The sequence below is a fragment of the Tinamus guttatus genome, unplaced genomic scaffold, assembly GCF_059628265.1.
Source record: "Tinamus guttatus ecotype Peru unplaced genomic scaffold, ASM5962826v1 Tinamus_guttatus_pri_ptg000242l, whole genome shotgun sequence".
NCBI classification, from domain to species: domain Eukaryota; kingdom Metazoa; phylum Chordata; class Aves; order Tinamiformes; family Tinamidae; genus Tinamus; species Tinamus guttatus.
Window position 1 is genome coordinate 4509603 of NW_028288776.1, and position 24045 is coordinate 4533647.

General features: G+C 40.8%; 1 protein-coding gene across 1 annotated transcript; it reads right to left on the reverse strand.

Annotated features, from left to right (window-relative positions):
- GIPC2 (GIPC PDZ domain containing family member 2) lies at positions 1–22537 on the reverse strand. The gene is made up of 6 exons (XM_088526092.1): positions 22286–22537; positions 14040–14225; positions 11413–11593; positions 9659–9768; positions 8714–8795; positions 1–244 (listed from the first exon to the last, which is right to left on the reverse strand). Exons 1-6 carry the CDS (start codon positions 22535–22537, stop codon positions 90–92), a joined length of 966 nt encoding a protein of 321 aa, XP_088382218.1. The 3' UTR covers positions 1–89.
- Between the last annotated feature and the right edge of the window lie 1508 nt (positions 22538–24045).

A 24045-nucleotide genomic window follows, 5' to 3' on the forward strand; every position in this document is an offset into this window, starting at 1 on the left:
ATGGATCCACATCAGTAAAAAATTCTGATATATATATACTTGAAAACAATTTTCTATTTTCAAACAGGGATTGATAAATTGCCCAGTTTTCATTCAAGTCGCCCTTGCTTGGCATCACCTATTGCTCCCCATACATCAAAGACAAACTCATCCGGAAAAGCAAAGTCTCCAAGACTTTCATCCAATGCCATTGCAAACTCATCCGGGTTCTTCTTGTCTTTTCCAGCTTCCACCATTGTTGCAGCTAGGAAAGAAATAATGAAACAACGTAGTTACCAGGAAAAAGACAGCTAGAACATAAGAACAAAGTGCTTTTAGAAGTTACATTTCCATGAGCAGTTACAGGCATCTCAGGGAGTTTTAATGCTCATCTATACAATTCAGGATTTGCTATGATTTTTGTATTTATTTCTCCCTGCAGTAGCTCGGTTTTGCTCTACAAAATGGGAGACCTTCTTTGCAATACTAATGATATAGTTTTCTGCCTGTTTGGAGAGATTTAATTTTTATCATTTTTGTCTTATGAGATTAAACTATACATAGCACTCATTACTGAAGACACACAGGCCTGGGTCTAAAGACAAGGGTCAGCACAACTCCTCTTCTGGGGTAACATGATTCCATGAGCTTGATATGAGCTTGCTGATCTAAATTATAAGATTAGAAGGCAAACTGTTTTTTTTTTTTTTTTTCTGTCCAAAAAGTCGCAATTTAAAGTGGCCAAGCCTACCACAGAAAACAAGAAGCCTTAGGGATTGAACAAGGGAAAAAATGAACAGGCTGCATAATAAAAACATGCAACCATACTTTTTTCCGAAAAACACACAGCTTAAATATCGAGTATTACCAGCACTTGGAAAAGAGTAATGATAAATGGATCTAGAGAAAACACTTAAGGTCCCTATGTATTCTAGGAAATAATAATAATAATAAAAAAAAAAACAGATCAGATGCTAGATTCAACTCATGAGCTATGTAAAATTCACAGAAAATTTTAGATATTGGACACAGTGTCTATGCACCTGGATGAAAGCAGCTTGCTCTAAAAAGACCTTTGACCTATTCCCCCTTCTTTTATTAGTCACAGGACCTTAAAGAGGTTAACAGAATTTTTCACTGTTTCAGATTCCCAATATACATGGTGAAAATAAGGACAATTACCTTATTTTTTAAAAAATACTTTCAAATCTACAGAAAAAAAAAATCTTTAAGTCATCTCTTATTATTATGGCCTGTCAGAAATATATACAGTGTCTCAGGAGAAAATGAATGGTTACTGCTACAGAAATTATGTCTGAATTTTCGATTCAGCTATCACTTCCAAAGGAAGAATGCACAGAAATCAAATACACTGCAAGAAGTGTATGCTAAGATTAAGACCAAAGGAATAGTGGAAAGTTTTAGAGAACTTTTTATTGGAGAAAAAGACTTTAACATAAATATTTCAGGGGCAAATAAAGCAGTCCAATGTGAAAACATTACCAAGTTCCTGAAACTTTCTCAAGAAGGTTAAGAAGTCTGCAGAAATCAGAATACCCATGATACAAAAACAAAAGCAGAGGCTACAGAGTCAATACCCTTCGGCTTTCCCAGACTCGCAAGACACGGGAGCAGGGAGCCATCACTGCACTATTTTAAGTGTAGCGCTGCACTACCTAATCCAGCTCACAATCTTTCGGAGACCTGGCTGCTGCAGGGCAGTGAAGAGAACCATCTGATGAACAAATCCCGGGCTGCTCTGGGGATCTCCAGCCTAAACCACCAAAAACCACTTCGGAGTAGTAAAAGAACTGAGGCATTAACTGTGGGCTGTGTTTATTCTTCTGCTTGGATCTATATTTCTTTCAGTATTGGCTAAAGTAGAGTTCAGACTCAAAGTAAAGGTTTAACAACTGTTCCAACATGAGCATATGGGTTTGCTTCAGTTATTACTTCCAGCTCTGAAAAGCAAAGCTTTAATTTATAGCACCCTAAAGGCTGTGAAAATTTGTGTTTGTGCTAGTGGGAAGTTGATAGATCAAAGCTGCTGCTGGAATTCTCAGCAATTACAGCCAGGTGGGTCATCTCCTGCAGGGACACAGGACAGTACCCACTGCTGTGGACAAGCAACAGGAGCCACCAGCAACCAGCAGCCTCCTGGCACTTGAGGAAAGTTGAAGTAGAGATTGTCAATACAACAGAGGCAAACCGATACCTGGGACACTCATGCTGTCCAGTATTTTCTCCTATTTTCTCCACTGACTATCCAAATTCATTAAGAGTTAGACACTAGCTTGCACATGGCTAAGTTACGGTCATGGCTGAGGCCTTAGTCTGTTGCTGCTATGGTCATTCCTGATCTTCAGCCACCGGCCAATTTCCCTGATTCCAGGAAAAATTCTATTCCAAACACTGGGTGCCAGTGGCACTGGGATATTAGCACATATGAAACCCTGAGGGCTCCTGGATCGTGGCCCCTGCACCTCCAAGAGACAGAGGTTTTGGCAGGGAGGAGGGGAGCAGCTAAGCTGGGCCAGGAGAAGCCCTGGGCAGGAGGCTGCCTTGGCCTGAGGGATGACGGACTCTAAACCAGCCTCGGCACAAACAGCAGAGCTGGATGCAGTTTATCTCCTGAGCTGCTCCACAGCCTCTGCTGGTACTCACAGCTGAAGAGGTCATTGCACCATAGATGCAGCCCAGAGAGGCTGCTGCATTTTGCAATTATTTCATACACACGACTTAAAGGGAAAGATGTTTTGTGTCATTTCTTATACATCAGGTAACCGTCACCTTCTCCAGGAATACACCAAATGCCAGTGTCACACTTGCAGGGTTTGATAGCTTTTAGCCTTTTCTCAGAGTAATATCCAGATGGAAAGCATATACTAAAGGGCCTGAAAAAGGGAAAGATGTTCTAAAATCACAGAAAACCACCTTTGCCAGGGCAGTCTACTGTGCACTACATTGTATCAGCATGGCCAGCTCTCTCCGGTATAAGATAGATAGATTTCTCCTGCTATGAGGTTTTTAAAATACATTTAATGTTATATTATTAACCTGAAAGCCCCAGTTTACTAACATTTATGAACTTCTGGCAAACAATGCTTGCTATTATGCAAACTTGTAACAAGCTATGAGTAAAATTGTGCCATATTGAAGACGTCAGCAACAGTAGTTTTGAACAAATTTTATGTTTTGATTTTAACTGCATTCAGACATGAAATTCAAAACAGAGTTTCAGTCTGCCAAACAACACAGTCCAAAGAAAATTTACATAAATCTTCAGTTATCGAGACAGCTCAAATGTAACCCAGCTTCCTGAGCATCATTACCGGTTCTCAAGAACTCTCATCATTCATTTTCCTGCCAGAAGAAACCCTCGTCCCATCATACCAACTCTTTCCACCTCCCCTGTGAAGACTCTGGGATACTGATTCAGAGGGGCCTGGATGGGAAACAGGCCATAAACAAGGGACTCCTGTTCCCAACAACCGTAAGATAAGTCTTTGTCCTGTAGGCACCACTCTCTACTCCAGAAGGTGTAGCAAAAGAAAATTCTTATAGAGTGACCTTGGAGGAAACAAAGTGACGGCCTTTAAACTTGACAAATTTCCAGTTATGAATCAAGATGTGAAGTTACTGTGTATAGATACCGGAGAAGATGTAGAGAGAAGACTTATGCAAAGTGAATGACAACTACAATACAAGAACAAACATCTATGGACATATTTTCTCAAGATATTAAGAGAAGTAGCCATCAGAGAAGGTAGGATCTAGGGAAGCATTCCAACAGGAAGTGCAGGAGAAAAAAAAACTTAGCCAGGATAATGAAAAGTTAACCAAGATATATATGAAAAGAGCCATATGACACAGTTGTCCAAGAGAACAGCAGCAACACAAGACACAACCTTATGGCACAGTGTTACTGCCCAACTGCCTTAATTTAGACTTCGAGTCGGATGTCAACTTCATTTGAAAGCAGCAGCCTGAAATAGAAGTGTTTCCTCAAATGCCACGAGCACCTGCAACCAGCACTGTGCAAGTACTACACCTAAGTTCTACATTTATAAATACACCCTTCTCAGATTCACTTCAAACGGTGAAGCCCTCTGTGAAGATACCAGGGCTTCGCTACCAGTGGGTACTTTTTCAGTAGCTTAGTGCTGACCCCTCGTGTCAGCAGAGCTACATTACCACAGAGCAAGCACAACGCAAGAGGCACAGAATCATTCCGATTTTCACAGGCAGGTTGTGCCACTAATATATATGTATGCAGAAAGCTGGACTGATTTCAAGCATATGGAAACTCTAAAGAGGTCTCCTCTACCACCCGGTATACATATCCTTATTTCACTGGCAATTAATATAGACACTTGTACATTCATGGGATGTCTGCCTCTTCGCAGCAGGCTGGAAAATTCGGCGCACGACATGCATGTTTACATAGAAATTTGCAACGCATAATTCTTCAGGCAAATCAAAAAGGCCCTGGTTGCCAAAGCTTGTTGTAATACTTGCCAACTTGAAGAAAATTTTGTTTCTCAGAGGGTGAGAGTTCCACGCCAAGTTTCCTTCTCTCCCCTCCCTTTGCCCAACTACTTCTTGTAACAGCTGCACAGCAAGTCATTACAGGAAATTTTATTCTAACAAAGAGAACAGTTATTCCAAGTTTGCGCTTGGAAAGCCCCATCTCTATACAAATATATATAGTTTTTTTTAATTTGATTCAGGCAATGCTTATACTTGAGAAGTTTTTCTTTTTTTCTTGAAAAAAAAAATTATAAATTTACACGTGAAAAGTTGAGCAAACTCAAGAGAGGAAGAAGAAAAGCAGAAGTCAGAAGTCTTCTCAACTTCTCAATACTGAGCTTCCTAGAACATGAATAAATCAGGATGCTAGTTTTTTGTTTGTTTATTTTAACTTATTTCGATGGGAATAACCTCAAGGATCTTTCAAGAAAACTCTATTTTCATTTTGGACAGACACATTTAGCATGTGGTCCGAGATCAGTGATCCACCTGCCTTTTCTACTGATTACACATTACAGGTCTTTGCTACCTACACCCCATCCTCTAACATGTCAACTTTTCCAGAAGTCTTTACAGAAATGTCAATATTTATTTACCTGTAACATTGCCAGGAGGTCTGCCTGTATCCAAGGTAATTAGTATTATTATTTTAGCATGATACTTGAGAAATCTGAGGGAGAATGAGGCAAAAATAGTCCTTTAGAGAAGAAAGGTTGGGGGTGGGAAGGAACAGAAAAAAAAAATAAAATTCATTCAGTGAGAATGTCAATTAAGCCAAAGTAGTTGAAAGTAATTTAAAAAAAAAAAAAAAGTATCCAGTATTTCTGGGGTAGAGTGAAGGTCTAAGAGAAGAGATTTGGTGACAAAAGTTTTAAACTTGTCAGATACATTTAGACTAGACTGAAGTAAATAGACTGAAGTGAAACCGATAGATGAATAAAAAACAGCTGAAAGAAACACTAAGAGAACAGGAATAGGATCCAAAATTTGGAAGGGAAGCTGCCTCTGCCACAGTTTTTCTTCCCATCAGTAACATTCAGGGTTGTATGCTATAGATTCAGGCTCTCTCCCTCCCAGGGTCTTTAGTATCGAGCAGAGCCCATCCTGATTCAAGCACCAAGGACTAAAACAAGAAATGACACTAAGAACCCTCAATGTCACTGCTTCCCTGAACAGCTAGATATTTACCTTCTTTTACCGGAATGAACTGGCATTAAATATCTTTCCATTAGTTTCAGCTCTCAGCAACCAATTAATGTTTTAAACAAGGCTGAATTGGCCCAATTTCTAGTGTGCCGATAAAACACCCAAACAAGACGTCTCCAGAGCCAAAGGTACATTCTGCTGACAAACTTCATTTTTCAGTAAAATGGAATAGAGAGGTGAAAAGGTAAGAGTGCATTACAGAGGCAGGTATGTAAATCTTGACACCATTTAGATCCATGAATTGCAGAAAATAACAAGCTGTGTCAGAAAAAACAGTAATTGGATTCATTTCCATTAAACGATTTCCAAGCATTTTACTCCAGCTTGGGTATTTGTGTGTAGATGTAGTCAGCCATTCTTTAAACTGTCAAGATACTTAACTATGCAAAAATTAAGGGCTTTATCTCATCTTTAATTCTATCTGTAATTTTACATTATTGTTCCCTTTTTTTTTTTTTTTAATACCAGCTTAAAATCGGGGCAGTATTTCAAAATTTGATCACACTATGCAAGTGGCATTTTTGTGGAGATAAAAGAGTAATATTAACTGACAACCAAAGCTTCTGACAAACAGAACTGCATGGGAGTGAGCAATGATTGAGATCTTAATCACCTGTCAGCTGTCGCATTGTGATGACTTGCATTTTCAGCTAATCTGCCTTGAGTAATGAGTGAAATTTCTAGCTGAATGGTGATTGGCATCCTCTGAATGAATCCTTTCCTCATATTTCATTTTCATGAGTGACTGATCACATCTAGTATATAAAAAAAATGACATATGTTAATTGAACAGATTTGTGACAGGTGATTAGCTCTCCTTTCCTAAAGAGTCCTAGAGCTGTTTAACTGTTTAAAAATAATAAAAAATACTTTTCTTTTGTCATCACCCTGTGGCCACTGATTCTAATATTTGAACTTTCAGGAATGGCATTAAAAGTGCAAGTTAATGCTACTGGGTCTTTGATGATCGCAATTTCTGTTTGTTTCACTGCCTTTCTGGGAGGAAAGTAGGAAGAGATGAGGAGCAAAATATAAACCCAGTTGGAAGGAAGAGCTGAGCTCTGAGGACAAAGATTTCTTCATTCTTTGAGCATTCTTGCAAAGCATTCTTTTATATTTTCAAAGAGACACTCTAAAAGATATATGGAATTAGAAAATTCATGGAAGAGCTCCACCAGGTGCTTTATGACCATATGACAAGCTCAGCTACACACGCCAAGAACTAAACTCGGTCCACCATACAAAAGCCATGGTACCGAGAGCCAAAAAAAAAAAAAAAAGGGCAAACACCAGCTCCTATGGGAATTCTCTTCCCTGCCCCAAAGCAGAGCACAACTTTTAGGTAACCCAAGAAACCATGCCATAGCCTAGGATCTCAAGGCCTAAGGCTATAGACACTGAAACCAGAACCCTTGGAGCTGCTTATTAGACCTCCAAAATACTGCCTGTACTGCCAGGCATCTGGAGACCCTAGAATGGGTACCAGCAAGGATAGGAGCCCTGAGATTCATGACAAAAGGAGCTCCAAGACTGGGCAGCCAGCTCGAGCCCAAGGAGCCCTGACACCTGAGCCAGCAAGGGATGGATCAGCAGAGGCTGCAGGGAACCACAGGACATGGGATCCACCAGCTGCGATGGAGACCAGCACCACACTGGGCTCCAGGGAACATACTACATGCCAGAGGCATCACATGTGAGAGATGCTGAAACAGTTTTTGAGAAGTTTTCAAGCTTGGGGGAACTGGAAAGTTTAGACATTTCCTGAGAAAGAGAAGCTCTGGCCAGCACTCCTCTCCATTCCGTATCGGGGATCCCATCTCTATCTTCAGCTGGAGAACAAATAGTACTTTACCTACTATTTTCCTCACAAAAAAAAAAAAAAAAAAGAAGAAGTTGCTGCCAGCTAGATACATGCCAGCAGGAGCAGCCAGCAGCACAGGACTTCTGGCTATTCAGATGATCTCCTGTTGTCCATGTTCCTCGGTGCTGCCTGCCCAGTCTTTGTTTCATGCCAGGTCTGTTCTCTCGATGCCTTCTGCTTTGGCTGTCCTTCTCTCTCAGACAGGTTTCTTTTCAGTATCTTTCCATTTAGCTTATCCCTTCCTAATTTTTGGCTGACTTTTAGATGTTACCATAATAAATACCTTTCCCTTGGTCTCAAGAGAGGGACTCCAGGGCATTACAGGTTCTTCAGCACCGCCTGAGGACCTCATCCAGCCACAGCTCCCTACAGAGCAGCTTGTTATTCAACTCGACTGCAAAACATTAGTGGCTTCGTGCCTTACAAAGAGAAGTTTCATTGTCGTGAGGCTAAGGGAGAGACAACAGCGCCAAGAACGTTTTTGATGCAATTAAACATGCATTTTAAGGAGCTTTAGATACTAAGATTGAACAACTTTTTCATTATAAATTGCTGATTTTGATGGCTAGCAAATATTCTGGAACATTTCCGATGTTTCTTCAGACTACAGGCTTCAGAAATTTTGATAAACTTGTTCAAGGATTTTGTCAGATCCACTGCTAAATATTTGCCCTTTTACTGCTGAAGATGTCACATTTGAACTTTAGTGATTGAATCTGATTTATCTATGTAAAGGAACAAAAGAGCCTGAATAAAAGTGAATAGATATGCTTGTCCTTAACAATTCTTAGACATAATGCATACAAATTCCACTAGAAAATAACTTCCAGAAGGAAAACAGAGATGACAGTAAATTAGGAAATAATACTCTATGAAATAGAAATGCATAACATATGGGAAGAATAAAGGATTAATTTAATTTCAAGGTTTGTAGTGAAAGATTCTTTATTGGAGAGATATATCTGGAGAAAAATTGGAGTTTTTAGGAACCCACACAGAACAAATTTTGCCTCAACATCCGGCCTTCTTTTCATACCAGGCCTCAACATCCAGAGATTAAAATGCTTAAAATAGCTTTACATTGCACAAAATGAGAAGTGATTTAATCACATAGTAATGCTTGCTTTAAGTGCTCACCTAATTCAATGTCTCTTATCCCCATATATGTTTCAAGAAGTTCGTCCACCTTTTTTATTGCTTTTTCTTCAGCTTCTGATGGCTTTGTTGAAAGAGAGAAACAGAGTAAAACCATAACTATACTTATCTCAACAAATTTCACATTAATCAGCACCTGGCTGCTGATTGCACCAGTTCCCATCCTACCCATCTAGACTTACAAAACCTATTAGTAAAAGAGATTTCACTTCTCCCTTCTTTTCTAGCCTTTTTATAGTGTCAAAAATAGTAACTTTCACAGAACCGACTCTTCATTCATCCTTTCCTCCTACTTCTGTGCTTTTTTAACACTCCTCAGTCTAATCTGGTTTAATATTGCACCAAGTATCTGGATAGCAAGCTGGTCAGTCATGCTTCTCACAAGCCACAATCTCGTGATGCTTATATCTACCAAAATTTAAAAAATCCCAAAGCAAACAAATAGCCCTTGAACACACGTGCAAAGACATCCCGCCCAATTTCCCCTTGGCCTTGATTGATTTCAGAGGTTCAACAGGGCAAGCTCTGGGCAATCTGATTTAGCTTTAAGTTAGACCTGTTTTAGGCAGGAGGTTTGACTAAGTAAAGGTCCCTCCAACCTAAATCTATTACATAGCGCTTAATATGGAAGTGTACATAAGTGCATAATGTGTACATAATATAAGTGTGTATAAGTGTGCATAAGTTATTGTATGCTTTCTCACAAAGAAACTGGTAGACTTTGGTCCTCACCCAGAACCAAGGCTATGTTCATCTAGGTATAAACCAGGTCTTCCACTTAAAATAAACACTCCTCCCTGCAGAAAGCAGTCCAACAAGCTTTGTACCATACAAGATTTTTCTTTCCTGATTTATATTATAAACCTCAGGGAAGAGTAAATCAGGTGGTAGAAAATTTAGCTATTCCAGGTCCCAAGATAACGATACCATTTCCTCCACAGTGGCAGGGCCTTTCGTTCTCAGTCGAAGCGTTTCTCTCCCTCTGGAAATTTTAGCCTCTGGCAGAGATCCACCTTGTGACCTTGGTTCCAACATTTCTAAAGACAAAACAAAACAAAAACACAGAAAAGAAAGCCAAGCAAAACTAAGTATTAGTCAAATACGATGCATTTAATTTGGCTGATTACTATATTACCTTTACTTTTTATTCTAAATATCACCTGGAGAGATATAAAAATTGAATTATTATTCACTACATCTCTGTGGATAATAACCGTGTCTTCAACCTCTGAAACACATTCCTCTGCACTAAACACAAGTATTAATTGACCAAAGTGTCTGCAAGGACGTTGTACTCAACTTCATGTGTCTATCATAATTGTGTCAAAAGGCAGACTACTAAACAAGGCTAAAAAACAAATTTTAACTATTCTTATATTTTAAAAAAGAAAAAAAGTCTGTAGACATATAATCAACACTTCTCTCTCAATCTTTTGATGGTTTCAAGGGCAATTTAAACTTATGCTTAAAGTTTTCACTATTTCCATCAGACTTGTTTTAAAATGCTGGTCTTCATGCATCTTCCATCACCATTATGGGAATACTACCACCATCCCAGAAAGTAAACTATATTCATTCCATACTCTGCTGGTAGGAAGGAAAATAAATAAAAACTTCATAATTTGACACAGAGATTTGTCTCATGTCTAGACTCTTAAAAAGTTTAAAGGAATTAGATTCTGTTGAAATTGTTGGGAATTCAGCACCTACCTGTGCAACAGGATCTGGATCTTTTTCATAATCCTCTCTGGAATCAGAGTACTGCACCTTAAACCCTAGCTCTTTTATAAATCCATGCCTAAAGTTCAACTGCACCTAAGGTAAGAGTCAAGACATTTTAAGCAACTTAACATTGGGCACTGCAATCTGCAAATTAATTTCAGTAAGGTAAAAAAATAAAATGCAGCTTTCCAAGACGTTCTGATTGCCTCTGATTTCATTTTAAATAAAACATATTGCCGTGGAATGAGCAGGATTCTCTCAAACAGGCAGACTAAAAGATATCTTAATCATCTTACTAAAGTACTATTAGCTAATGGCTGAAGCCACCATCCAAATGCTGATTTACTCTGATCTTTACAGACAAACTATATAGCAGATCTAGCACTGAACAGAAATTATGGACTTATATTAAAAAGATTGTTATATACAAAATATTACTTTTAGTACTACTCAAGTATAAATAAGTAAATGTTTATGTTATATGTTAACAAGAAAGTGACCTCACCTCTAAAGACATTAGAGATTAATTCATAATCTTCATTCTTCGCAGTAGAAACAAAAGAAAAAAAAAAATCAAATCCTCTCATTTTCAATTTCTGCTGTTATTCTGACACCAAGTGTCAAAACTAGTGTATGACATCAAACTGGTAACAAATAAAAAGAATTTGGAAAATAAATATTTCAAACTTTTGCTATTACAGTGAAGATTATTTCAAATTTTGTGTCAATGCAGGTGTGTATATATATGCTCATAACAAGTTTTTAAACTATTTTTATTATAGAAAAATATAAATGGCTCATGGAAAAGAGATCAAAAAGAAAATTAAAATTAAAAAACAATCACATATTTTGACTCTAAGTTAAACTAGTAGCTTTTTTTTTCAATTTTACCAGACCTGATGAAGTGAATGCACGAAAGGATTATTAGCAAACAAGGTAGACGGCATTCAGCTACTCACCAAATGCTTTCATGGGCTCTATCAACTCCAGCTTAAATATCTGACCTTTCTCCAGGTCTTTTAGCATCTTGGCAACTTTGTAATGTCGACAATCTGACACATTTATCCCATTTATAGACTCTATGTGATCACCCACACAGACAGTTTTGATTTGGTCCATTAGGCTGCCTTCTTTAATTCGCTATTGTTTGAAAAAGAAAGAAAAAGAAAGAAAGAAACCCAAAATAAAAACATTTCTTTAAAAGACAAGCCAGTGATACCACAGAGTTTCGAGACCTTGATCAATTAAAAACATCAGTAAGATTACACTTAATATGGCAGCCGTGAGTTTTGGGTATAATATTTCTATAAAGCGTGTTTTAGAAAGCATTACTTTTAAATAGTTTTAATATGTATTGAATATAAAACCATCAGTAAAAATAAAGGATGCAAATTTGGAAAATTAAGAATTTCAATTTCAATTGCAACACTTTTGTGTTTGCAAACTCAAATCGAATGTGCCAGTAATAGAAATATTTTAGCTTTAATCCTTAAATTTAGTAGCTTGGCAAGAGTAGGAAGAGAACCTTTTTCTTTTCAAATATGGCCCAGGGAAAGAAAAATAAGTATGAAGCACTAAAAGGTTACATACAATAACAGTGTGTTCTCGGGTAGGCCTTATCTTTATCATTTTCCTTATTGAGCTACATATGGAGCTACATGTGTAATACACTTCATGGAAAACCTCTAACATACTACAACATCTTATTTTGCAGACATATGAATTTCTTTCAAAAACCTTCCTGAATCATGTGCTTTTACATAGAGACTGAGGTTGTTCCACACAAACTTTGAGAAGGTCCCCAGCGAGACAAGGGGGATGAACACATTGTCACCTCCTCCTGCAGCACCAGCCTAGAGCAGAGCCACTGCAGAAATCTGCATGCAGAGCCCACGTGCGCCCACATCCACGCACACCGGTGGGAAGTGTGATAGTGCTCCTTGTCCTGCCGCATAGCGAGTCAATTTTTAACTTCAGGCTGCATTAACTCTTTACAGCACTTCTCTTTCACTTAACTTGGATTAAAACTGAAGAGTCTTTATGGGAAAGGGAGAGGGGCACTGGGCAGGCACAAGAACCCAGGCCCCAAATGCATCCCTGTTATGAGGTGCCACAGTTCAAAACGGTGCCTACCACACTATAATTAGTGTTTAAATTCATTCCCATTTAGCTTTTCTTATTTTCTTGGATCCTAATAACCGCACAGTAAGTAATACTGACTATTTGTGGAGTACTCAAAGCTTTATATGACATAGTTATTACCACCACTGCAAGTGACAGACAGCCAAGCTATATTGGTACAGCAATTAAGGTGCAATTGAGATGCCTCTATTTCAATTGCTTTACACTCCAGTTAGAAACTGGGATCTGTATTTCAAGTCGTGCCTGTAATTCCCTTTGCTATTCCATTTTCACACGATCTGCTTATACATCATGCTGTAACAGAGCAGTCTTAAGCATTTACAAAATGCTTCAAGTGTTACTCCTTGCATGACTATGTTGAATTTATAACACAGCTTTTCATCAGGCTATGTACACACAAGGCAGATTTGTGACAGCAGCATGACACCAGGTCCTGGTTTTATTGAGGCAAACAACATCAGATCCTGTTGCAAAAGAACTCACGGATTTTGGTGCCAGGTGCAAGTGTGGCCTAGGTTATGGCCTTAAACGGAGACAGAACTGCTGGTGATTCCCCAGGCCCCCAGCCCTGCAAGCTGCCACTACAGACACCCTGTTCTCATCCCCGAACTCGCAGTTTGGGCTACAGCTCTGCTGAACTGCTTGCTGAAACCCCACCGTGCCCGGACTTCACCAAGGGCCATCTTAACCATGCTTTTTACTGCAAAAGCCAGCAAACCTGTTCCTAGGTGACATCCGATTTTATAGCTAAGTTAGCTACAAAATGGATGCAAAATGCAACCTCTACTCAGTCTTCATTTGTCTCAAGATGGACTATCTGGAGGTCACACAGAAGATGGTAAAGGAAGGAATTATGATTAATTACAGGAGGAATTATGCCCATACTTTCTACTTAAGTCAGTTGCGATTAAGTGTGTCAACCAATAATCTCAGCACCTCTTATTTCACCCTACACATCTGAGGCAGGGCTGGAGAGGTGAAAACGCATTGTGCTGGCACATGTTCTCCAGAAGCAGGGAGGTTCCTGCACTGCGAGCAGGCATCGAGCGCTCTTGAAGAGCAGCAATCTCCTTATCACACAAGCCACAGGTGTTCAATAGGCAGCAAAGACATCAGAAAATCACCATAAAAGGGAGGAGGGGGTGGATGGATATAAGCAGCATCTAACACCTTCCACCCTCAGGGCAGATCAGAGAAGAAAACGGTCACACTGGGAGCTGAGCTGCACTTCAGAGCAGCGAATAAAGGAACCGTCTGAATGACGTGCAGCACAGAAATAGCTGAACTTGTTTTGAATGACACATTTAAAAAAAGTATATATATTTTTTTACTTGCTATACATAGGATAGAGAAGTCTCTAGAGGATCATTAAAATAATAATTAGCCTGCTATAATAATAGAAGCTTCTAAAGAAGCTTAATATCTGGCAGGTAATTAAGTCTACCTTTATAAATGCGCAGCCTGTCCCGTTGTCCGTGATAGTAAGCCCGAGCACATTCTCATTTTTAAGAACTTCCACTTCTTTCCGTTGTCCTTTCACATGGGCAAATATAAAGTCTTCAAGGCCAATTTGTGCTCCTAAGAGCTTGTCCATATCAACTTTATGAGTGTTCAAAGTGCAAAACATGATCTGTGCAGGAGAGAAATAAATTATCTTAAAGTTAAACAACATATGGGGTTTTTGAACTGGGTTAGCTGGTGGGGAGATAAGAGGCGGGTGCAATTCTGGCTGCTTTGAAAGTCCTGTAGCCAAAGAAATAATCCTTCTCCATGTCGAGCAGACTCAGGAGTGTCAACAGGCAACAGCCCCTCATGCGCTGGGAAATGTCAATAGCTCAAACTCCACAGATAAGCGTTGGCAAGAGGTATAGGAAAAACGTTTCAGCACGAGCAGCCTCTCAGGGCCAGCGGAGGGAGGGCAGGCAGAGCAGGAGCTCCAGCCACGGGCACCACAAAGCACCAGTTTTGGAGCAACTGGCAACAAGCAAACGAGACCTCAGGGAAGCTGTCCTGGCCGAGACTTTGGGGGAGTCAGACTGGTATGAAATGTCCTTTTCATGGTCATTTATGAGCACCTATGAGCCAGCCCCACGGCACCAGCTCCATCAGAAGCGGATGAATGGCCCTCAGGGCCACAGCCCTTCTCGGGAAATGGGGGACACAACCACGGCCCTGAGCAGGGCAGCCTTATAGCGACTGCTGCCTTCGGCGTTCGAGATGTACGTTAAGAACAAGATGGGAGAGTCAGGAAAACACGAACAGAGACAGCACGTTTTGCTAACAAACGTATATACGGTGCTTGCATGCACATATCAGCAACGACATGCAGCACTGAAAATCCCAAATAGCCTCAAAGGCTGTGCTGAACAGCAGTGACACTCCTGGTGACATAAAGCTGAACAAACTTCATCTTAATCAAACCAACTCAAGATTTTTTAATATATAAGCAGCCACCTTTTTATTTTCGTTTGACAATATCAAGATATTTTGAAAAAAAAAAAAAAGTAAGAGAAGAGTATTAACAAGGGATGGCCTGTTGTAGGAGCATAAGGATATTTGCCATTTCAGTCATCATCTTTGCTTAATTATATTTTAGCCTTTCTTGAAAGCATAAATACAGGTTCATTCTCCAAGTGAATGAAGATTAATATTCTGAAGTAGATCACAGTTTACAGACCCTTAAAGAAGGTACCAACCCCACTCATTGAACGGGCATTTTCTTTATTGGTGCTAGATATTTAATTCTTACGCATTTGGCCGCCCACAAAGTTTACACTTGGATCCTGTATCAGCCCATATGAGCTCTAAATTAGATTTCCTTAAATCAAGAAGGATGAGTCATTAAAGCAAATTCAGCAGCAGGGTCATAGCAGAAGCTGGTGTCTAACCTGTTACATACACCAGCAAATCAGTTTTTCAGAGCAACTCATGGTTAGGGAAGAAAAATAAGTAGATAAACAAAAAAGTACGAGCCACCATATTAATGCAAGAACTAAAAAATAAGTATATGTCAGCCTATGAAAAAATGCATTCAAAAGTTTGCAAAGCAGATACTATTTATATTTCACAGAGAATATTTAAATTTCATTTTTTTTCCCTGGAATTGACTCTACCCATTACTTATCCATGACTTACATTTTTAAATGAATTAAAAAAAAAAAAAAAAAAAAAAAGATGTGATGGTGGCTTTTTTTTTTTTTTAATGCCCTGCAGGAAAGGCTAATTGCTTATCTTGACACCCTGCAAACCATTACCACATCCTAACGCCTTCAGCAGTGAGATTCATAGCAACATAGCAACACTCATTGAACCGATCTTAGTTATATTCTCTCAAGTAATACCAAAATTTCAGATAAGCATCACTCCTACAGTACCATCATCTAGAGAAATTCCAAATAGCTAAGTAGAAATTTAAATTTTACTTTATAAATAGTAATACTTAGGATTAAAGATTATTATTAGAGATTATTTTTACCAAGAAGATCCCACTCAAGCAGTTTTCAAAGGGCTTGATTTTTAAAAATACCATACATAAAATTATATACAATTTTTAGCTTTCTCTCAAGCTGCCTAACTTTGTCAGTTCACAACTCTAGCTCTTTTTTGTTCTACAGTGAACATCATGCATCATATTTTTATTTTTGGAAGACACCAGTATCCTTCATGTCACCTTGTGGCACAGAGACAATCACCTAGTGACTACTTTCACACCTTTGAATAGATAAAACTGGCAACGCAGCAGAAATGTGATATTTGGAAACTTGATCCAGTTTCTCTTTTTAGACCTTCATCTGGATGGCATCCCCACCACCGCCTGCAAGTCTGCAGGATTTTGTGAGTCAGTTCTGCACTGCCCCCGAGGCTGAGAGCATCAGCCAGGCAAAAATAAAACTTAAATCATTCTTTATCCTCTTTACCAAGCAACTGTTTCTCTTTCTCAGAACAGATAACGCACAAAGGTACTAAAGCTCTATCTACCCAGGACACTATACAGTTACACCACGTATCAGTTACGGCTCAGCTTTATTTGTACATGACTGAGAACTGCCAATGCAAAAATGACATTTTGGACATAACTTATGTATAAGTTTAATATTGGTACCTCCTAAGAATGGCTTAAATACTGAAAATTCAACAGCAGTTACCATAGCACACTTTTCATTTACTCAAAAGAAGGCTGAATATATTCTCAAAGTAATTTTCCTACCCAGAAGCAAAACAGGAAAAAACAAACACATAAGCACCTTCATTATAACATCTTCTCCCTCTCCCCACCCTTCAGAGCCCTTTGATCCCCAGCTCAGCATAGCCGTGCTGTGACATCTCGTGCCGACTTTAGCAAGCTCTTACAAACCATGGCTGTTACATCGGCCACCGAGCATCTAGGAGAGCTCTTCTGCTGCAGCATGTGGAGCAGCAGGAAGTGTCACTTGGCTGAGAGATACCGGGGGCTGATGCACAGCCTTACAAAATAGATTTCTTGGATAAGATTACTAACGGATTAGTCCTTGCATCAGTATTTTCAAATAGGAGACTGCGTTTGCCAAGAAAAACAAGGTTATATTTTGTGTTATATAAAGTATGTTTGATATACAATATGATACTGCATGAATTTAGGCAAACATATTAAACATTCTCATCTTCTAAATTAAGCCTACATCTTAGGAAGTCAAAAAACAATTTGACTGATGAAATACTCGGAAGCTATTAAAAGTACTTTTTAATCAACAGATTTCAAACCACTTTATAAAAGAAATCATAATCACTTTCTCTATTTAACAAGGCGGGGAAGAGGACTCCTGCTACCAAGCAAGGCAGAACATCTGATAATGCCTTTCTGTATACATCCAGGTGGCATTATACAATGACATCACTACAAGCTACTTTCCAGCATTTTCCAGCTGCTTTACTCACTTTTTCCTCATAGGAGGAACAGAGGAGCTACCCAATGGCAGCAGAGAGACCCGCAGCACCAACACGCTCATGGCACTCCTCCAGTGACACAACCCAAACTCATCCCCAGTACCACAAGAGGTATTTACTAATTTACTGATATTTTGCCACTGCACGTGCAGAAGAACTGCAGGGTAAATTCTTCCTTATGGCTGGAAAGTTTTTGAGAAGCAGACCATTAACACAGCAAGCATCACACATACAACAAGCTATCAAATGTAAGCATCACTTAGGGCAACAGAAGTACCTGAAGCAAGCAAAAAAAAAAAAAAAAAAAAAAAGGTTGCCATAACATGGCAAGGAAAAGGTTCAGAGAGGCTATTAAGCTTGTTCCTCTGAAGTCTTCAATCCAGAGATGAGATCATGGACAACTTGTTTCCATGCATAAGCAGATATGCTGAAGCTCTGAGAATTTTTGTATTAGAAATGAGGCTGTCACAAGCTGACCCTTTTCTCTGACCTGCTAAAACGTGCTTCAGACTTTTTAATTCAGACATCTGATTTAGGACATATATTTTTCAGTATGCTGTTTCATAAGCGTTCAAATCGAGCAGTTTTTCATCAAACCCTTGCGTGAGAGCTCGATGTGATGCAGCCTCCCCCCTGGCTCCCTGTTGAGCAGGAGGTGGCCGGGCTCTTGGCACAGCAGCCCGGGCGCAGGCGCAGCCGCCCCGTTGGAGTCTTGCTACGGAAAGAGGACCCCCCTTCTGGTATTGGTACTACTGGGACGTTTAACCTTTTCCTGCATCTCCTCACAAGTTTCCCTATGGAACAGCAATCCTTCCACGTTAAAGGAAAGCCCAACCTTCATGGGCTCCACCCTGCTCAACTTCCAGCCCCACCACGTTTCACCTTACAAAGCAAACAAAGTAATCAAGAGAACAAGTTTTGAATGCACAAGCTGAAAGCCCACTAGCTGCGCCTTTGTAACTTATAATACGTAATATTTTGTAATATTTGCTTAATATCACCTGGTCAAGGAATTGCTCTGCCACCATTAAACTTTAATATTCACATCTCTAGTGCTGTTTTGAATACTTTAAAACCCCACTGTGCACACCCACAGAAGCAAACCACCACCTAGCACTTGACTACATCTACATTGTGCTTTAGTCAATGCTTATTTATTCAGTTTATGGTATGAGCTGCACTTGGCACTTCCACCCTAAGAAAGAACGTAACATCCCATGCCACGCTTCCCTATAAACAGAGAAGTAGGAATAGCAACCCTAAGCAGCCGAGACCATATGCATATACATTTCCCAACTACCATCATTCTCGATCCTTTATAGGAAGGACAGAGGAGGCACCTGTATTATGTCAGTACAAAGAATATTATCCATTTTATTTAGCACTCTGTTTCAGAAACCTTGCTAAAGAAACCAAGCTAAAGCCAGACCAAAATGATCCATCTCAAACTAGGGCTGGTAGTGGTGATGTGCTGCCAGAAGCAGGATTTCCTCCCTCTCCCTGCGGAAAGGGCTTTCTGTTTGGGCCAGGAAAAAAAAAAATGTTGGGTAAACAAAAGAGGTGGGCAGAAATACACACTGAACATCAGATTCAAAAGGGAACTGAGACATTTGGCATTTGCCTTGAGAAAGAGAAGGAAAAAACACGGACAAGAAAAGATGAGCACTGGAAAAGCAAAGAGCTCCCGTGGAGTCTGGGGGGGGAGACCAAGGCAGTGGCAGCCAACTTCTCCATGGGATGTTACTTGGTAGCATCTCCCTCCAGCACCAGAAGCCCACATGGGTCACAGGATGGCAAATAGTGGGGAAAAGAATGGGATTTCAGCACAGGATCCATGTCAGCAACTTGAAGCATGGGCTGGAGCCCAGGAGGGCAGAAGTTCAGATGAGAACAGTCCAACTCAGGGAAGGCACATGAAAACCCGTAACTCCAGCTACCTGTATTTAACATTCCTTCAAAGCTACACAAAGCAGCCGTGTTGTGGGACATTTCCCCACCATGTCCTGCTCCTGAGGCAGGCCTGACAGAAGCGCTTCACTCTGCACTGACCCATAGCACCTATCCAGGAAATGCCACGTTTCACACCAGCTTCCCTCATCACTCTTTGGAGTCAACCAAGGACCCTGGAAAGGGATCTCCAGCAGAAGCTCAGCTGCTCCTGCAGGACGTAATACAAAGAGGAAACAAGGGTGCTGTAACCAGGGGAGTCGAAGGAAGTGACAGATTACAAGGATGCAAGCGCTGTTGAAACACTTAAGGAAAAACACGCCCATGGATTCACATCTTTGCCCACACCGATGGCAAAACCCATATCATGTTAAGGTCACTTGCTTCTGCCGCAGCTTGCCAAGCGCTCTCCTCGTGGAGCTTCCCCCTCGCCCCTCTCCTCTTTTCCACCGTGGTCGCTGCGGAGCAGATCTCGGCCATAACGCTCCTTCCCAAAGGCCTTCGGGTCTCACGCTGCCCACAGGCTCCAGAGCAGTCAGGTCACACAAAGGTTCCTAGGCAGGTAACAGCTCCAAATGGGATTCGAGCACCTCAGGGCCTTGCAGTTTGAGGTCCACATTCAGGTGTTATTTCTTATACCAGCATCCCCAAAGCAGCTTTAATTAATAAATAATGCCATTTAAGGTGCCTACACTTTGCATTCCAACAAGCTCTGCTGTTAACAATTCCATGCACTTTGTGGCATCCCAGTCAGAAAGTTGGTTCATCCCTCCCTTAAAACACACTACAGCAAAATCCTTGTGCTTTGGACCATGAAGGAATCACTTGATCTTTCAATTTTTCAGTCACTCTGTCTTCAGCCCTGTCAGATCTTCCACTGTGTTATACAAATACTACCTTTACTGCTAGGTTCCTTGGCTTAGGTATCCATGAACCCCACGTGTTGCTCTTTTCCATTTGCTCAGCCACTAGACTATTGCTATTCATGCACTAGAATTATTTATACTTACCAATTACTCCCAGTATTTTGCAATCATAGGCATGCACTGAACTTCCAAGTTTTGGAGTATTTTTGCTTTCTCAGCTTTGTAAAAAGCACACGTAAAAAATCTTAGCATTTTAAATTGTGCCAATGATTCAATTATTCCTTAAAAATATTTTTGGCCATGTGATTACACAAAATATATAAATTTCCTTGTCCTAAGTATGACAGGCAAAGGTGCACTGAAGTAAGGCCATTAGAGACTGACTGCAAATGAATGCCCTGCCAACGTGCTCAGAGCTAAAACAAATCTACACAGTGTCTTGTAATATTTTTCACTAGTTTCGAGTGCAACTTTCTCTTATAGCCAATATCAAGTTTCTTTCTGAGCAAAGAAACATAACTTATTTATGCAGAGCTAAACCATAACCTTTCCTTAAACAAGACAGCCTCAGTGCAAAACTGCTTCAAGATATGAAATATTTTACCATTTATATTCAGATGCTTTCCATAATTGTTGCTTGCTATCCACTGTTCTATCCTGTTCCACTTTCTCTGTCGAGAATCCAGTCCAGATTTGTAGCAGGAAGTCACTTTGATCACTGTTTTCATTTTATACAACAGAAAAGTGATCTGACAACTATCAAGGCTTGAAAGTAAGAACTGCAACTAGAAACAGAGCAGATGATAACATAGGAACAGAAGCTCCGTATGGAAAGAAAATGGAGAAGCAAGAGGTCAGGAAGTGCCTGAGACGGTCTGGGATGCAGGTGCAAGGCTGGCAAGGGTACTGGTAGGTCTTAATTACTTAATGCGGGAGTGACTGGTTAAACTGTGTCTGCAGCCACTTCCATAATTTATTCAAAGTGCTCCAAGGCTTAACCACAGCAAACTCTCTGAGCAAAGTCTGTAGCAGTTAAAAGGAAACAGGCATGAATACTAAAGTTAAAAGCACATAAAAATATTACGTACATAACAAAACATACAAAAAAGCAGGACAAAACTTTAACACTTTGTTGTAAGTTGTCACTGAGAGGTTAAGGTTCACAGGACGGAGTAGGAAGAACTTGATAGGGGCCCTGCCTTTCAACTAAGGGGAACAATGCATTCACAAACACAAACGAATCACAATCCAAACAAACGCTCAAGCTCGGCTGAAAAAAGATCAAAAACGCAACTGAGTGTAAAAAAATAAAAATAAATCCTATTATATCTTGAATAGGCTTCCCTTCAGCAACTGTCTTTTTAAAAGTAACCATTTGGCAAAGCAGAACTTTTTTCCACAGCTCAGCATCATATTCATTTGCATTTTTTTTTTTAAGCCGGGTTTAAAGCATTTTACCCTATTGCCAACATTCTGTACATTTATCCTCATGGAGATTATATATGCGTGTGTATATATAATATATATTTAAATATATATTTATAATATATATTTAAAACCAGAAAGAATCACTGCAACCAGTGATCCCCTGCCCTGGGATTAATCCCCCCACCCACGACATTCACTGCTTGACCCTGCACTTACTACCTGCACACATTAACACATTAAGTTGCACCAAACACCCAGTCAATGCCGGGTTAACTAAAATCCTGGAGCTACTTGAGATAAAATGACTAATTTTGGGGCTGTGCAAAGAAGTTAGTTGATTTATATATATATTATATATATATATAAGATGAAATAGTCCTTCGCTTTCTAGGAAAGTCGCTACTTCAGAAGAGGCACCAGCTTGCTTTCCCCCTCCTAAACGGCCAGGAGGCGGCCAGGAAGGCCCCGCAGCGCCACGGCGCCGCCCCACGCGTGTCGCCGGCGGGGGGCGGTTGTCGGACCCTACCTGCGCGGGGTTGATGCCGAAGACCTGGGCGATCTGCGCGTAGAGCTGGCGGGCGCTGGCGAAGCCCTCCACGCGGCCCGTGGCGCTGCCGTGCGCCAGCTGCGCGTGGAAGTGGAGCCGCGCGCGCGGGGCCGGCGGCGGCAGCGCGGGGGCCGGGGCTGGCGGCGGCGGCGCCGGGGCCGCCTCGCTCTCCACGAGCTTGGAGGTCTCCTTGTTCCTGCCCCTCTTCTTGCTCCGCAGCCCCAGCGGCATCTTCCGCCTCCTCGGCCCGCGCCGGACTCTGCCCTCGGCGCCGCCCCGGGCCCGGCCCGAGCGGCCGCCGCCGCCGTCCAGCCCCGGCCCCGCCGCGCCCCGGGGACCCGCGGCTGCACCGAGCGCCTCGCGCAGAGCGCCCCTCTCACCCCGCTCTCCTCGAGTGCGGGGACTACGTCCTGTGCAGCCGTAGTGCCCCATCTTCTCACTTCCTCGGGAATTTCTAGATCCTACTCACAATAAGGTAATAAACATTGATCAGCATACGTTTATACCCATGCTATAGGAGACGGTATCCAAAGATTTCTGCCAGCTCTCCTATACGCTGCCATCACACAGAGAGGGCTTCTGAGGGTCCCAGGTTCGGTAAAAACTCTAATAATCATGCAAGCAAAGTTTAGGAGGCCTCCCAGCCCACTGGGCAACAATATAGCAAATACTCGGAAAAGTAGGCTTCCTGGCATGTAGTATGTTTATAACTATAACGAATGACTTTCATGTCATTTGGAAAAAATATTCTATAAAATACTAAGTGAGATCTTTAGCTCCTCTGTGCGGCAGCTTCACTCACCTCAGTGAATTCCCCCATCTCCACCGCAGGGCTGAGCCTGGCCAGGACACGAGGGCAAGTTTTACCAAACAGCAGCCAGGGCCTGCAGAGAGGCAGCTTTTCATCACAGGGGATGTGGGAGGGCAAAGCCTCTCATCTATTCTTATTTAAGAAAACCGTATTAAAAACTGAAGTATTAATTACCAGTAATTTCCACCAGGTAAGATGAATAAACTCAGAGGAAGAAAAAGTGTATTTTAATTATCAAACTCCAAACTTAAAATATCATTGCCATGATATGGTCATTAGCAAACTCCCACTTTGGCTGGAAACAGTTAAACACTCTCCATTTTTCATGTCCACTGCTCCCACCTGCACCTTTTGGACTTTCAAGAGGTGGGAGAGCAAGCAGCAGCTGTGGTATAAGGTTATAAACCTTTGAGACTTTCAGATCTAATCAGCCTGTGGACTGAATCATCCGTAGGGCTAGAAATGAGTCAGCCTGCTGAGCACCTCAAAGAAACAAAGGTGATAATGAGTCCAAGCCACATTCACACCTCCTGCAATCACTCCTGTTTCCAGCAGTCCTTGGGTGTGCGGCCATTTGGGAAATATTTGCAACATTAATTACTGTACAGCCAAATAACCCTCCAGCAATTCAGGACAGTTGGGACACAAAAATTAAGTCATACTTTTAATAAATGACATTGTCATGATGACAATTATTTAATAAAAGTGTTATTCATCCATGGCTTTAGAAAAAAATGCTGATTAAAATGGGGGCTGGGGAGGTTCTGCTCCTTCTATTGCACATAGCAATTTATTACATTTCTTGGTTTCTCAGATGCCACAGTACTCTACTGCAAAATATTAATAGCGGGATATATATATATAAAAATAATATATATATGACTGTGAACCATTACCTGAAAGTTTATATGAGACGGGCCATCTATGT